This window comes from Podarcis raffonei, chromosome 1 (genome assembly GCF_027172205.1).
Source record: "Podarcis raffonei isolate rPodRaf1 chromosome 1, rPodRaf1.pri, whole genome shotgun sequence".
NCBI lineage: Eukaryota > Metazoa > Chordata > Lepidosauria > Squamata > Lacertidae > Podarcis > Podarcis raffonei.
The window spans coordinates 44,370,758-44,387,529 of NC_070602.1; the positions used below are offsets into that span (position 1 = coordinate 44,370,758).

Sequence of the window (16,772 nt, forward strand, 5' to 3'; positions counted from 1 at the left end):
ATCTTGTTCTTACAAGCCAACGTGGTGTTCAGATCTCACCTGTGGTTCAGACTTAAAATACATGAGAACTCTTTCACCAAGTGGAAGCCGAGCAACATCAAAGGATATAGTGAAGAGGAGCTCATCTGGAGTGAAAAGGTCTTCGTCAAAGACAGACATCTCTAACAAATTCTGTGGGAATCAGTTAAATATATTAGATGCAGGATATAATCTGTGTCTATAAAAGCAGCCTTCATCTGCCCCACCTGCAAAAATACCATGTCTCTCCCATATCGTTCTGTACAGCCACATCAGGCACTATAACTACAATGGTAGGACTTCACCCCAAAGCTAGTTTTCCGTTGTCTCCCAAGACAGATGCCAACCATAAGAGCAGTGAGGTACTTGGAATCGTCTTCTAAGTCTGGAGTGGGAAAACTTTTTTCACTCCCAGGGTGTCATTCACTTCTGGGCAACCTTCCAAAGGATGGGCTAGTGATGGGCAGTGTCAGAGGCAACAGTGGACAAACCAATAAATGCAATATGTACTCTAGTTTCTCCACAAAATCCACCCTCCATTTAGGCAAGGAAGAAGCATTATGGGCAGCAGTGTCCAATTGTGTGGCAATGTAGATGAGACTTCATTGCTTCCCTGGCTTTTGAACACAGCACATGACTGAAGATTACTGGAGGAACAGGGGCAAGGGGAGAGAGCGTTCGGTGCTGTGCAACATAGCACAGCCAATCTGACACACTTAAACCATTATTGTCAGGGACTGGACATCGGAGGAATGGTGCACTTCCCGGAGAAGAGGGAGACAATATAGATTTACAAGAGTGGTTTGCTGACGGCCATAGTTCAGAGGTTGCAAAGGGGAGAAGCTGGAAAATATTGGAAGAGAAGCAGGAAGTAGAAGAAGCACCACCAGGGAGAGACAGCTGACAGACTCAGTGTCTTTAGAAAGCATTCCAGATCCCCCCTCTCCCAGGACCCGGTGGGCATGGAAAGTAGGAGAACAGAAAGCTCAGAGGCAGAAAGCACAGATCAGCCGACGCAGGGATGACGTATAATAGGAGGGATGGAGGGGATGGGGATTTTACTCAGAGCAATGCCATTATTTAAGAGGCAACGTCCTACATCTCTGTGAATATTGAATAAAATACCTTGCTAAGAGCTTCTTGTTTTTCCCCCCATTACTGGCAGCTTGCCATGAGGGAGGAGGATTGGGTTCTCTGAAGCCTATTGTTATCTATCTGCACAGTGCTGAGTTCCCCATGCCTTGCCCCCTCTCCCTTCAGTGATGCCTTGCACAAATGGCAGTCAGTGGGGTGCCATGAGTGGGGCTGCATTGCTCTCCCGTCTTCCCAATGCCATGGCCTGCTGCCAGTACCAAAGGGGGGGGGATGGCAAGACAACCAGGAGCTCAGGATGGTGCAGGCTGGGCAACAGAGCCAATTGGAGGCTGTCAATGTTGCACCCACACCATGCCAAGCTCCACTGCTCCTGCCCCTCCCAGTCCTGGCAGCAGCATGTTGTGTTGGGGAGACAGGAGAGCAATGCAGCCTTGCTTGCATTGCCCTACTGATGGATACTGCCAATCCACACATATGCAGATGTCTTGCAATCAAAAACAGGCAAAGGATCCTGTATACAGTGGTACCTTGGTTTACGAACTTAATCTGTTCTGGAAGTCCGTTCTTAAACCAAAGCGTTCTTAAACCAAGGCATGCTTTCCCATAGCAGCGGGGGACTCAATTTACAAATGGAACACTCAACAGGAAGCGAAACATGTTTTGCTTCCAAGGCAAAGTTCACAAACCAAAACACCACCTTCCGGGTTTGCAGCGTTCTTTATCCAAGTTGTTCATAAACTAAGCTGTTCTTAAACCAAGGTACCACCGTATTAGGAGCAGGAGAAGAATGCACATGTGATGGTATTATCTTGTTGAAAAAGCCAGCTCAGAACAGTGCACAACTGAAAGGGGAATAGCTCTATTTCTCACCTTGACTTGGTTTTGAATCCTATAATAAAATGTTTCATTCCAAACCGGGTTCTTGCTATTATTAACAGTTTTGGTCCGCACTTTTTCACATGAAGAAGTAGGTAACCAGAGGGTCACGTAAGAATCAGACTGGCTTACTGTGTAAAAGAAGAATAGCATAGTAAGTAGTGTTGTCAGCATTTGTTGTCCCTTTCAATGCACTTTGATCTGGAGCCATTAGCACAGAAATCTGATTCTTTCCTCTCACAAGTTTCAATTTCTTCATTACAAGCTGCAAAGCTTGCATCTTGTCCATATCCTCACTGCATGGTAGTAACTCAGAAGTGACAAGGAAAAAGGGTTTGGTTGAGACTCCTTTCCAATATTTGCCCAAACATGGTTTGGAAATCAGGGCAAATACACCTTAAATGGTTTTGCTAAAGTGAGATCACTTTGGCACACATCTCAAACCCCACTCCTGTCATTGAATGAAACCATTCAACAATTTTCTAATTATGTTGCCGAAACGCATAACTGCCTAGTTCAGAACACAAATTTGTGAGCTTATTAGATATAATATGAATTGAACTGCAGACAGCTACCACAGATAACAATTTAAATAAATCTCTACACTGTGACCAATTGATGTATGTTATTCCGTTTTCATTGGCCTTGACAATAAGAAAGTGTTACATTTTACAGTGTGCAGTCCTGGTATATGTTGTTGGATGGGTAATTCAAATAGAGGCAACACTGGCTACATTTGGATGTCATGGTAAACCATGGTTTCAGATTGGCTTGCCTCAAACAACGTTATGATGTTTCAGATTCATTTACATCATCCACAGTTAGTTGATTTGCAAATTAAAGGACAAACTGTGGTTAAACAGAAACAGAAACAAACGCTTCTAGACTTCTCCTTACAGCAATACTGAAGAAGACATGAGACAGAAGGACCACACAAGGCTCATTGCATCTCAGCTCAGTTCATTTATTATGATAATGTGGCCACATTATATAAAGCAATGTAGGAAGCTTTATGACAGTTTTGTTGTATCCACCCTAACATTAATGCCAAGCTACTTAAACCAAAATCACAGAGACATAAACCATTAATTTGGGAACACCCAAAACAAAAAGGTATGCAAATAAACCAACTGCAACTCCTGTTCATATGACCATTTCCAATATATTCCCAAATGCATTTGTTGCAAATCTATTCAGAAGTTCCTAAACTGTATTTATGTGGGTGGCGGGGGGGGGGGGGGTTGCATGTCAGCCTTTCATATGGGAAAGTCTGAAGAGGGGTTATAAGTAGGAATGTAAGGGAATTTTAATGAAAACAAACATTGGAAAACAGACTGCATATTTGTTTGCTTATTTGTCCCCTGTCCAGAACAGAAATAAATCCTACAGATACAATTGATATTTGCAGCTGCTGTTGTTTTCAGTGGTTATATCATGCTGTCCTATGCACATTGTTCCCTGTGAACTACTATTTTATTTCAGAAACCTAAAGTAAATTATAAAGACAGTAGCAATGTTCAGATGTTTGCCTAACGCATGAAGAGTTATGCTGGGGCTGGGGACAGAATTCACATGAAAGGTCCACCTCCGATGTATTGTGACACACTAACTGCTCTTTTGGATCTTTGCACAATTAGCTCAAATGTCTGAAGAGGGTTTTTCAATATATTTGACTGAATTTGCTTGGAAATTCTCCCTGATAAGCCAGGGTTCTCACTTGTGTGTCCTTAAGCACATTCAACTCAAAACTGAGTACTCACTAATGGTTCTTCCTCATCCTTGGAAAAATGTGACAAGTGGAGTGCCACAGGGTTCTGTCCTGGGCCTGCCATTGTTTAACATCTTTAACATGGACAAAGGAATTGAGAGGACATCAAACTGGGAGGGGTAGCTAATGTTGCAGAAGACGGAAACAGAAGATTGGAGAACTGGGCCCAAACTAACAAAATATAGGTAGTCATATAGGTCACATAGGTGGCTAGAGATTGACTTAATAATGGAGAGCCCCTCTCTTGAGATAGAGGACATAGCCTAATGGCAGAGCATGTGCTTTGCATGCACAATTCCTCAGGTTCAATTTGTAGCATCTTCAGTTAAAAGAAAGATTAGGTTGCAGGTGATGGAAAAGGCCTTTGCTTAAGACGCTGGTAAGGATGGAAGGATCTGCCAATACCTGTTATTTCAGTTTCTCGTTCTCCCAATCCTAAAACCTGACCTTACCATTTCTGCTGCAATTTGCAGTTTTTAAATAGATTCTCAGGAAAATTCTTTAGCATTTTAGTGTGAATTTCTCCTAATAAACATGTTTTTGTACACAGTTTTGACTAATGTAAGCATTTTGGCAAGCAATTTCTACTAATATAATGTTGTTTTGTCTGCCATTTTCACTAATGGCACAAAATTCAGATAAGTGTGAATTTTGAAGGCTGTATGATAAATTCAGCTTTAAATGTGAATGGCATTGAATTTCTTCCCCATCCTTAGACTGGAGAGCTGTTGGCAGTCAGAGTAGATAATACTGGCCTGGACATGACCTGATATAAGTTCTCTGAGGAAAAGTGATTGTGAGAATATCTGAGGGCTCTTTCTCCTTTACTCAGGAACCTCCATATATTAAAGAGACCAATTTGGTGGACATTTCTTTGCTTTTTAAAAAAAATATATTTATTAAGATTTTCGAATTTAATACAATACAAAAAAACAAAAAGTCAAAAAGAAAAAAAAGAAAAACAAAAAACAGAAAAAATTAAAAACACATAAAGTTCACAAAATCTATTTTTCAATAACATATTTCCCTGACCTCCTCATACCCCCCTTTCTTGTATTCCAATTCAAATTGTTAATTCAGCAAATCCTTATCCATAATTTTTAACCTATTTCTATGCTTAATTTAACATATTATTATTTTACTTTTTCTCTTTCATTCATTTCCTCAATTTATTTTTGCTAACCTTATTTTCCTTTAATTTAGTCCGTTTTAAAACAAACCAATTTTACCTTATCCAAACTTCAACATCAACACTTGTACCTCAATACACATTCTTAAAACATTCTTTCTAAAGTCGACCCAGGTTCCCTTCCACGAATTTCCCAAATTTCATACACATTACCAAAACAAAATGAAAGTAAAAACACATTATAATTATGTACCCTTTCGATTCCCAAGCCCCACACCCCCCTTTCCCGGTTTCAGTCCCCCACAAATATCCACCAGTCTTAATCTAGTATTAGCCTGGAGACCTCACATCCGAGGCTCTTAATTCTCTCTCAATTCCTCTCTGCTGGTTTTTCTGATAGTCCTTAAAATTAAACACAATTTGGTGGACATTTCAAATAAACTTGGGGACTACTCAAATTCCTTTAGCATCACCATATGGGATCAACCTGTTTGTGATTAATGGTGCAATCCTATGCACGCCAACTCAGAAATAAGCCCCATTAAATTCAAAGGGATTTACTCCTAGGTAAATGTGTAGAGGTTGCAGCCTAAGCCAAAACAATCCCCACCACTCTGCTTCCCCCCCTGTTCTATATTTTCACCAGATCTTTTGCAAGGCAAACCAGGCAAACCAGTTTATTCTCCTGTTCTCCTTTCCACCCACAAACAGTGCAAATTACCCAACTTAAGAGTTTATGAGCAAGCCATACTTGGGCACTGATATAAATACAGTTTCCTATGCAATTTATCTTGTCAGCTATGAAATCCTGCAGCGCATATGAAGCTAGATGTGCAAACTATCAAGAGTGAGTGAACTTTAAAAGCAATATGAAACAGGAACGGAAGAACACTCACAGATATCAGCTTGGCGAAGATTTCTCATTCGTATGACTCTTACAGTAAGCAAGTTGCAAGGAAATTCTTCCAGCTGCTGAAAAACAGCAAAACAAAGGAAAGGATGAATATTAAATTGTGTTTGGATAATCAAGTACCTAGCAGAGCAGCAAGCTAACCAATGGTTAATAATTCTGCAAAACAACATATAAGTAATTGTCTAGGCCAGGGGAAGTCAACCTTTTTATACCTACAGCCTACTAATGCATCTTTCTTGATGGCAAAATTTCCTTACCGCCCACCAGCACTCGATGGAAGTGCCCACCTAAACCGCCCACTAGTAGGCAGTAGGGACCAGGTTGACAACCCCTGGTCTAGGCTAAAGAATGAAGCGCACATTCTCCATGTCCTTGGCGTGTTCAGATCACCAACTGGCATCAGTTTTCAATAGCAAATAATAATGAAAGCTCTGAAAGATGGAATTAACCACCATTACTCCCAGGCATTCATCATTTCCTGTGGGAAAGGTGTTTGATCATAATCCTCGTCATCAGAAACTAAGCATTCCCAAGCGCTTCTCCTAACTGTTCTTTCCTGTGGGTGGGGTTCTGAGTGAAGTTGATGGGCAGGTTGCTGCTGACATAATTGTTATTTATCACTTATATAGCACTTCAAATGGGGGAGATGATTTATAGTCCCTATCTGGTTTGTCTTCATAACATCTCTATGAGCTGGGCCACTAATCTTCTACATAAGAGGAATTGCAGTTGAAAGACAATACTTTGCCCGTATCTAATCTCTTCCATCTATGGCTCATCAGGCACATGGAACAAGGTGTTTCCAGTTCAAGTCCATTTCTGTGTCATTTGGACTCTCATGGTTCTCAGGTTGGACCTAATTTTTCATTAACGGGTACAAATCTGACACCAATGTAGAGAATTGCAGCACAATAGAGTCACTGGCAGGATTTAAATAAACATTTGCAATTTTATTTGTAAAGAACAAAGAACATAATACAGTGGTACATCAGGTTACATGCACTTCAGGTTACATACGCTTCAGGTTACAGACTCTGCTGGAAATATTACCTCGGGTTAGAAATATTACCTCGGGTTAAGAACTTTGCTTCAGGATGAGAACAGAAATCGTGCAGCAATGGCAGAGCAGCAGCAGGAGGCCCCATTAGCTAAAGTGGTGCTTCAGGTTAAGAACAGTTTCAGGTTAAGAACAGACCTCCAGAACGAATTAAGTTCTTAACCCGAGGTACCACTGTAGTATGACAATATGGAAGTATATACAAACAGCAGATTGTAATATGAGAGGTAATAAACCAAGGACAGAAGTTGAGGGAAGTCAGTAGGGAAAGGGGGAAAGTGAAACTTGAATGTAATGTAATGATTGCAGATATTGTTATAAGAGAAAAAACTCAATAAAAATTATTTTAAAAAAGAGAGAATAGCAGCACATTAGCTAATGGGGAGAAGTCTGATAAAAATAAATCCCTGGAATAATTATACTTATTTATTTTACTTAACAACTTAACTACCACTTGATTATAGTAAAACCTCTACAGTAATCAGTTTACAAGTACATTATAAATAAAACAGTTTGAAACAGTTAAAAACATTTGAACATCATTCAACTTAACAGTAAAAGAAATTAAAACACAACAAAATATACGTGTCTGGGTAGGTTTGCATAAATAAAAATGTTTTAAGCAGGTATCAGAAAACATACAGAGTCACTAGCCAGGGAGTTGTCTGAGAAACCAAAACAAATCTGGCATATATTGAATGTCAGTATTTAATGTATTAGGGTACTACAAATGGTTGTAATTCTGATTAGAGATGGAAAGGCCTGGGGGGGGACAGAAAAATTGGGGTGGGGGTGTTGGTTCCCCCCCCCATTTTCTTCTCAAAGCCATTTTTTCTGGAAGAAATGGGGGGGTGGAATATTCAAACCATATCAAACTGTTTCCCCACCCCCCAATTTTTCAGGAAAAAAAACAGCTTTGGGGGAAAAACAGGATAAAACAGGGGGAAACAGGGGAAATGGGAGGGAGGGGGAAATGGGAAAAACGAGGAAAAAGAGGAATAAAATTGGTGTTCGCCCTCATTTTTATGGTTCCCCCCAGGCCTTCCCATCTCTAATTCTGATCTTACTTTCATTATTTTTTTTATTGTTTCTTTAATTTGTAATTGCTGAATGTGTAATTGTTGTCATAGGTTTTTTGGGGTTTTTTTTTAAGGCAGGGAGTTCCAAAGTATGGTTGCTGCTAAACTAAAAAATGATTTCTTATAAATGCTGAATCGCATTATGTGGCACCTGTAGCAGTACCAGTTCCACAGATCAAAGTTGGGGAGTGGGCACAAATGGAGCTGCAAAACTGATTCCATGCCCTAACTTTGGACATTTCTTGGCCAGAGTAGCAATAACAGTAGTTGCAAACTCCAGAACACACTGAGGTGCCAGTGGAAAGTATAGTGTACAGAATGATTCCTGTCACTCTGAGGGAAACAGAGGTAGCAGTGTGTGGATGAAAGTCTCATGGTTTCAGTTGTCTCTATACTAATGCAGAGTATGAGAAACAAGCAAGAAGAATTTGAGCTCTTAATCAAGGTTGCCAGTATGGCCTAATAGGTATTACTGAAACCTCATGGGATGAGACTCGTGACTGGAATGTAGAAACTGAGGGGTATAACCTGTTCCGATGGAATAGACCGAACAGGAAGAGAGGAAGAGTACCATTGTATGCAAATGATATGTACACTTGCGAATAGATCAATGACTTGGTGTATGGAAGGCAGATTGAGAGTAAAAAAAAAAAAGAGTAAAAAATGGAGAAGATGGAAACAAGAGCCACCTTACTGCTATAGACCTCCAAGCCAAACTGAAGACTTGGATGATGCCTTCCAACAGCAGATTACCAAACATTAAAAAAGGAGAGTTGTGTGACTTGAACTACTGTGGTATATCTGTTGGAATGCAAACTCTGCCAAGAATGTAAGGTCCAACAAATTCTTCAATTGCCTCACTGACAATTGCGCTTCCCAGAAGATGGGAGAAACAACAAGGGGGTCATCTCTCTTGGACTTGGTCCTCACTAACAGGGAGGAACTGACTGACAAAGTGAAAGTACTGGGAACCTTAGGAGGAAGTGATCCTGACCTCTAGTGTTTAATTATACAAAGGCAAGGGAAAACTGAGTGCAGTTGGACTTGCACTCTGGACTTTAAGAAAGTTGATTTCAAAAAGGTTAAGGAACTACTGGGTGAGATCCCATGGTTAGAAATAGTCAAAGAGAAGGGAGTCCAAGAAGGGTGGGAGTTTCTTAAAGGTGAAATACCGAAGACACAAAGGCAGACAATTCCAGCAAGAAAAAAATGTAGGAACCACTGAAAGAAACCAGTGTGGATGCATAAGGAGCTTACAGATGAGCTGAGTTGTCAGAAGGGGAAGTGTAAGAAATTGAAGAAAGGAGAAATAAGAAAGGAAGAGTATACATAAGTAGCCAACAATTGCAGGGAGAAGGTCAGGCAGGCCAAAGCTCAGAATGAACTCAGGCTTGCAAGAGAAGTTAAAAATAATTTTAAAATGTTTATTTGGCTATGTTCGAAGCAAGAGCAAGAATAAGCAAGGAGTAGGTCTTCTGCATGGAAAAGATGGAGAAATGCTATTGGGTGACAGAGAGAAGGTGGAACACCCAACACCTACTTTGTCTCTGTCTTTACAGGGCGCCCAAAGTGGTGGTATCAGAATTAACAATGCAAGGATGGAACTGCAGCCCAAGATGGGAAAAGAGAGGATAAAGGATCACCTAGCTACTTTAAAGGAATTCAAATTTCCAGGGCCTGATGAACTGCACTCAAGAGTACTAAAGGAGTTTGTGAATGTCATCTCAGAGACTCTGTCTATAATCTTTGAGAATTCTTGGAGATCAAGTGGGGTTCCTGCAGACGGGAAGTGAGCAAATGCTGTCCCCATGAAACACTTACCTACATTTCCACTATCTTGGCAGGATTGAAGCTCAGCTTATGCTCCACCCCCTACTGCATCCAGGCAGCAGCCCAGAGACCGCACAGCCTCTCCCAATTCTCCTGAACAATTCCAGGGATAACCACAATGGACTACAAGGTAGTCATATACTACTTTTAATTTGTTTAATATTTTGACTTTTGTATTTTCTAAAGTATTACTGTGAATTTTCCTTGATTTTCTTGTTTTATCTTTTTGTAAGCCACTTTGAGGGTGCTGCTGCTGCTGCTGCTTACAATCAAGCAGTGTATTTAATAAATACTTCCTCTCAGTTCCCCACAGCAGTATTAGTATTACTGGGCTACTTCACAAGGTTGGCATAACCCACACTTTCTTAACCATTATAACCCCACCCACCCCTATTGATCGATTTGTACTTGCAGGTTTTGTTTTCATACTATAAGAATGTCCAGAATTTATTTAACAGTTAGAGCATGAAATCCTTTCATCATTGCATCCTTTTGCTTTTGAGTGAACACCTTACTACCAAGTCACATGAACACTAAAAACCTGGATTTCTCATTTGTTTTCTACTGGCAACAACCACATCTCAACTAGGGTAGGCAAAAGAAAGTTTTGAAGAAACTTCAAAATGAACCAGAAAGTCCTCTTGCATTATCTGAATGCAGAGAAAAGCTCACGTGAGGTCGCTTCCAGACAACCTGTTTATTAAGCACTCATCCTGATTTGCAGGGGAAATTGATGATGTTGACTATTTAACGAACTTTCATCCTGATTGTTTGAAAAGCAAGATTTGTTGTATCAAAGCAAGCATGATCCCACACTTTCCACTGCCTTTCCCCAACACTTTCCTTATTGCAGAAGCCTTATTGTTTAGGGAAGTGGGCTTGTTGCAAAGGACTTCCCAATCAACAATAACGTGAATTTGCCAGTATGTCCCAATTCTAAATGTCCACCATACCTTGTATTGAGAATTACAGTGCACTTCATTGCACAGGTTCATGGGTTCATTTCCCAGGCTTTCCACAGGATATGCATTTATACTGAAGTCCTGTGAGGAAGGCAAAGGGACAGAAAGGAGACAACGTTCAAAAAGATAAACTGTGTATGTAAACCAACAACTTTATCATGTTGCAATAGCATGCACTTCAAACAGGAATAAATGTTGAAATTCTGAAGTAGAGGTGTTGGTTATTAAATACCTGGTTTAGCAAGTAGTGAGAGCCAACACTAAATAAAAAACTAATCAGTGGATGGTTTTGGGCACATTTTCCTGACTGGGAATGCTGAGTTGCAGGAAAAGGTCAAAAGAATATAAATGACACCCTTCCCTTTGGCATAATGCCATCTTTTCAGTTTTAAAGTGCAGTCACTTGTCTACTCAGAAGTAAATCCAAGAAGCTTGCTTGCAGGTAAGTGCATAAAAGGTAAAAGTTAAAGGACCCCTAGAGGGTTAAGTCCAGTCGAATTTGACTATGGGGTGTAGCGCTCATCTCCGCTTTCAGGCCGAGGGAGCTGGCATTTGTCCGCAGACAGCTTTCTGGCTCATGTGGCCAGCAAGACTAAACCACTTCTGGCGCAACAGAACACAGTGATGGAAGCCAGAGTGCACGGAAACACTGTTTACGTCCCCATCACAGCGGTACCTACTTGTGCTGGTGTGCTTTCAAACTGTTAGGTTGGCAGGAGCTGGAACAAAGCAACAGGAGCTCACCCCATCATGTGGATTTAAACTGCTGACCTTATGATCAGCAAGTTCAAGAGGGTCAGTGGTTTAGACCACAATGCCACCCACGTCTCAGGTAAGTGTGTATAGGCTTGCAGTCTAAGTCATTAAAGCATGAATACTTGGGTTGTTGTTTTTGAACAAACCTTTGCATTTAAAACTTTCCATCTGGATTCCCACCACTGTGGTACCTACTCACTCTGTCTATTTAAACTATGGGAGAAATGAATGAAACACAGTATGGAAGAACTGATGCGTCTGTAGAGAAAGGTTGCATTCTACAGAAGCCTTATGTTCCCCTCCTGCTTCTCTGGCATGAAAGCCAAGCCAGGGCCTAACGGGGTTACTTTCCTCACAGTTCTCAAAACCCCAATTGGCAAGTCTAAGGAATCTTGGTGTTTCCAAGCATTCAGTAATGACTCTACAGTGGACCCTTGGGTTACGTAACTTTCAGGTTGCAAATGTGGCAAACCTAGAAGTGGCTTTGCCGCTTGCGCAGAAGCGCTCTGTGTGCCTCGCACATGCGCAGAAGAGGCACCTCCAGTTACGAAGATTTCAGGATATGGCCAGGCCTCCGAAATGGATCCCGTTCATAACCGGAGGTACCACTGTATTTGTAACCTACTTTCCCAGACAGTCTTGTTCAGAGAACCTCTATTACATCCTATTTGTATTCCATCTCTACTAACTGACTATCTTCCTCAAGGTACACAGTGCAACATAGTTAGGTGGCGACAACAACCTGTCTCTCTTTGCTGTTCTGGTTAGCGGGCAAAACAACAACAACCCTACTTCTTGATCCCTTGGGAACCAGGCTATTCCTGCAATGTAGTGTTTTGTAATGTACTATATTTTTTCGTGTATAAGATGCCCTCCTGTATAAGACGACCCCTATTTTTTTTGAACCCAAAATTAAGAAATCAATATTTTCAGCATCACACAGAACAATGTTGGTATTTTATTAAATATTCAAAGCACCGGTATATTTAGTACCATATATTTAAACATCAGTGGCGCAATGGTTGGTGGAAGTGGTAAGCAGCAGAGCATGACCCTCTGGCACGGGGGCGGACAAGTGGGCACCAGAGGGACACAACTTGAGTTGTTGAGCAACTCCACCCATGCCCGTGCCAGAGAGTGAACCCCAACCTGAACCTGAGATCAGGCCACCTGGGCCACCCGCCCCAGAGCCCAAGCCCAAACCCCTGTGTATTCACCATCCCCATATAAGATGACCTCCAATTTTTGACTAATTTTTTTTTTTGCAAAAAAAATTGTCTTATACACGGAAAAATACAGGTATATAAGACAGAGAGAACAATTTTATAACAAAGCAATGAAAAGGAAAATATTGAGAACAAAACCATAAAATCAGTTCTTGGGTGGCTCAAATAACAGAAAGTCAACCACCCTCAATAAAATATCCCGAGTTGGGTAGGGGGTAGACCCATATACTTTTTTCTTTTATAGAATGCCTACCTGACATGAACTGGAGCAGCATGTTGTTTTGGTCGGCACATTGAAGGCATGTTTAGCTGGGAAAGGCAGTTGAGCTGGAAGGTGCTCCTGAAACATCCTTACAGCCTGTTGTGCTGGCAACAGTAATTGAGGAGGCATCTAAAAACTAAATTCAAACCCCGCCCTTTAGGAATGTAAATGCCAACCCATTTTCTCCTACTCAGGTAGAAGAGGAAGTTCATAAGATAGCTACAAAAGGAAGAGGCTCATTGTCTAGAGGAATGGAGTTGTGAAAGGTACTTTCTTAATCTCCCTCCCTCCCATTTCTGTTTACAGTCAAGCAGTAGTTACTTGAGAACTCTTGATTTGTGCTGGATAAAGAATTTAACTTGAGCAACTTCTCTCAAGGCTGGAATACTCCCTCAGGTAGCAGCTGTTTTCTGAGCGATTTCAAAGCAGTATTTTCCCTAATTCTAGTGACCCAATTCAGATGAAGAGAAGGAGAAAAGAACACTAATTATGAAGGAGGCTCTGCCTAGAGATGTTTCTCCATCGCCATCTCACCTCCTTTCCCCCGATTTGTGCTAGATAACAATAGCATCAGGTGTTGTTTTCCTGTGAGATAATTTTTTGTAGTTTAATTTAAAACTTTTACCCCACAACATGCACAGACTCAAGACACCTTACAACAGTAATCTAAAAGAGGTGATGAAGCTATCCAATTATATGATAATTAGTAGGCTGACAGACAGATTGTGAATCATCGGAACCAACTCCTAGGGGCCGAGGTCCCTTCAGTCCCCTATAAAATATTAGAGAGCCACCCCCCCCATTGATGGGCATTGCCATTCAAATGGTGTGCGTGCACTGTGTCTTGTGATCAATTATGTGGGTGGGGCTTACCTGCCCCCCCATATTTTATTGAAATTGGCACCCCTGTTGTGAATCAAAAATATTAAAAGCACAGACAAAACTTTAAAAATCAATGAGCAGACATAGATTTGTACTCGAGTCAGTCATGCTCAGAAAAGACCCACTGAAATCAGTGAACTTAAGTTAGTCAAAACTGAAGTTGTGTACACATTACCAGCTTAAACTGCAGGGAGGTCATCCAGCACCCACACCATGCACCTCAAATAGCATTTGCATGTCATTGTAAGCATAGGTACTTTTGATGCATTTCCAAGTTGCCCACTGCCCACACCTGTGGGTGGAGAGGGGGCATGGATGTCTACATATGGCTTGGCTACAAATCTAATCTGTTGCGGGCCGGTGGAGAGAGACACATCAACATGCAGTATTTCTTGGTAGACTACAGGATAGATGTGGATTGTGGCTAATATAATGCATACATGGCTTCACAAGGCAATGGTGGAAGCATGCTGGATGCAGAACAGATGGGAATGTGTACACAGTCCAAATATGCCTGGTCTAAAGCATCATTGTATCAACAATGCCAATACACAGATAATGGTTACACTTAAAATATCTTGCTGGTTCAGTTGAAAATTGTTCCAATTAGCCAATGTGTCAAAAGTTAGGCTTATTTTGCTTTAACAAGGCTATCCAGAAGTTACTGAAAAGAGTTGCTACTTTCTTAACAGCACTAGCCAGGGCATGAGCTAAACTGTGAAACACTTTTGCAAAACTTGGATTATAAGTTTCAGTTATTTTGATGTTATGTTTGTACATTTTATCATGGTTAATTGTTGCTTACAGAAACTAAATCTGAAAACTAATACAATGCCATTTTAAATCTAGGGACACAATTACTTCATTCAAACCAGGGGTTGGCAAGGCTTACTGGGCAGGGGTTGGATCACTCCCGTAGAGATCTTCCGTGGGCCGAGCCAGTGCAGCGCGATGCTGGAAATCGCGTCTGCACATGTCCGCAGTGCCGGAAATCGCTTCTGCGCATGCCCAGATGCCAAAAATCGCGCCTGCGGAGAAGCAATCTGGCACTGCAAACGTGCAGATACGATGTCCAGCATCTGGGCATGCGCAGAAGCAATTTCCGGAGCCGCAAAAGAGAGTCCCCGCACCACGCCATGCTGGTTTAGCGCAGCGGCGGGGACTTGCCAAGTGGGCAGCTCATGGGTCGGTTAAGAGAACCTCATGGGCACTTCTGGCCCATGGGCCTTAGGCTGCCAACCTCTGATTCAAACTAAGTAATTATGTCATTTGTTGGCTCGACTGCCAGGTTTTAATTAAGTTGGTTTTATTGATTTATGTTTAATTTTCCTTTATTTCTCACCACATTTGTTATATCATTTCGTCTGTTCTGTTTTATATTATGATGATTTATGGCAGTCGTTCCCATTTTTCTCTTCCGTGGACCTCTTGAAAATTGCTGGGGGTTTTGGCATATCTCTTACTGATTTTTAATTGCAATGTGCTGTGGTAGATGCAGCATGATTTTTAGTTGCATTTTTACATTCATACCACGGAACAGCTGAAAGTAGCTCATGGATTTGCATACCCTCTAGCTAGGATTATGTATTCAATAGTTCACTTTAATTGCATAAAACTTGAGTAATTTCAGCCAGGGCTTGCCAGCATCACCTAGGGTTGCCAGGGATGCAGAATGCTGCCTTACTGGCTACATCTGACTTGTCCTTGGAAACTTCCCAGGGCTTTCTTCATTTGAAAAATTAGCAATGGAGGTGACACTTCTGGCATTATTGATCTCATAAGAATACTGAAATGGCAACCACAGAGGAGGGCCAGGTGTGTTTTAGGTCACACTCTCAGTTTATACTGGGCTTCAGTGAGAATCCCCTGCATCAGGGCTGGAGGACCTGTCACCCTCCAGATGTTGTTGGCTGCCACCTCTCATCAGCAACAGTTGGAGATGATGAAGGTTGTTGTTGCCCAGAAGCATCTGGAGGGCCACAGGTTCACTATTCCTGCCCTGCTCTGAACCAAGCAAACACCACAATTCTCTCCCAGAATCCTCTGGAATGTGCAGGGATTCTGTAGTAAAAAGCACAGGTGTTAAATATATATATAGAAACAGTTCCATGACATGAACAAGTTTGAAAACCACAGTACAGTGGTACCTTGGTTCTCAAATGCCTTGGTACTCAAACAACTTGGAACCCAAACACTGCAAATCTGGAAGTAAGTGTTCTGGTTTGCGAACTTTTTTCGGAAGCCGAACGTGCTCCGTTTTGAGTGTCACACTTCCCATTTGAGTGCCACATTTCCAATTTGAGTATTACACTGAGGTCTGTCTGTTTTTGCTATTTATTTTGCGTTTTTGTTTTTGTGGCTCTTTTGTTTTTGTTTTTGTGACAGTGTGGAACCCAGTTTAGCTGCTGATTGATTGATTGATTGTGTGACTGCAGTACATTGTTTATGGCTTTCATTTTCTGGATCAATGGTCTCATTAGATAGTTAAAATTCATGTTAAATTGCTGTTTTAGGGGTTGTTTTTAAAAGTCTGGAACGGATTAATCCATTCTCCATTACTTTCTATGGAAAAGCGCGCCTTGGTTTTGGAACGCTTTGATTTTGGAACGGACTTCCGGAACAGATTATGTTTGAGAACCAAGGTACCACTGTATTAACACACTGACACAAGCTTCACCAGCTGAACATTACTTCATTAGAACGGGAGGGTGAAAATTAAAGTTATGTTAGCTTAAACGAAAGACATTTTTATTGAGTAATCAGTGGGTTTGTCCTATTACATGGTTCATTAAATGAAAAAGTATGTAAAGCCACTTCTGTTTTACTACAAAAATTTCATGGCAGGTGATGATCACCTGTTGTTTTACATTTTACATTGACTGATTATGATGATTAGGAGTCATTCCCGCCTGCTTTATG

The 16,772-nt window shown here is 41.2% G+C and overlaps 1 protein-coding gene across 1 annotated transcript in view; it reads right to left on the bottom strand.

Annotated features, from left to right (window-relative positions):
- LOC128411312 (cytosolic phospholipase A2 epsilon-like) overlaps window positions 1-13,058 on the bottom strand; it is a 40,230-nt gene extending 27,172 nt beyond the window's left edge. The window contains exons 1-5 of the mRNA XM_053383541.1: window positions 12,963-13,058; window positions 10,719-10,808; window positions 5,783-5,858; window positions 1,984-2,120; window positions 40-171 (exon numbers count right to left, since the gene is read on the bottom strand). Coding sequence (XP_053239516.1) covers window positions 40-171; window positions 1,984-2,120; window positions 5,783-5,858; window positions 10,719-10,808; window positions 12,963-13,058 — 531 coding nt within the window. The remainder of the gene's footprint in view (window positions 1-39; window positions 172-1,983; window positions 2,121-5,782; window positions 5,859-10,718; window positions 10,809-12,962) is intronic.
- Between the last annotated feature and the right edge of the window lie 3,714 nt (window positions 13,059-16,772).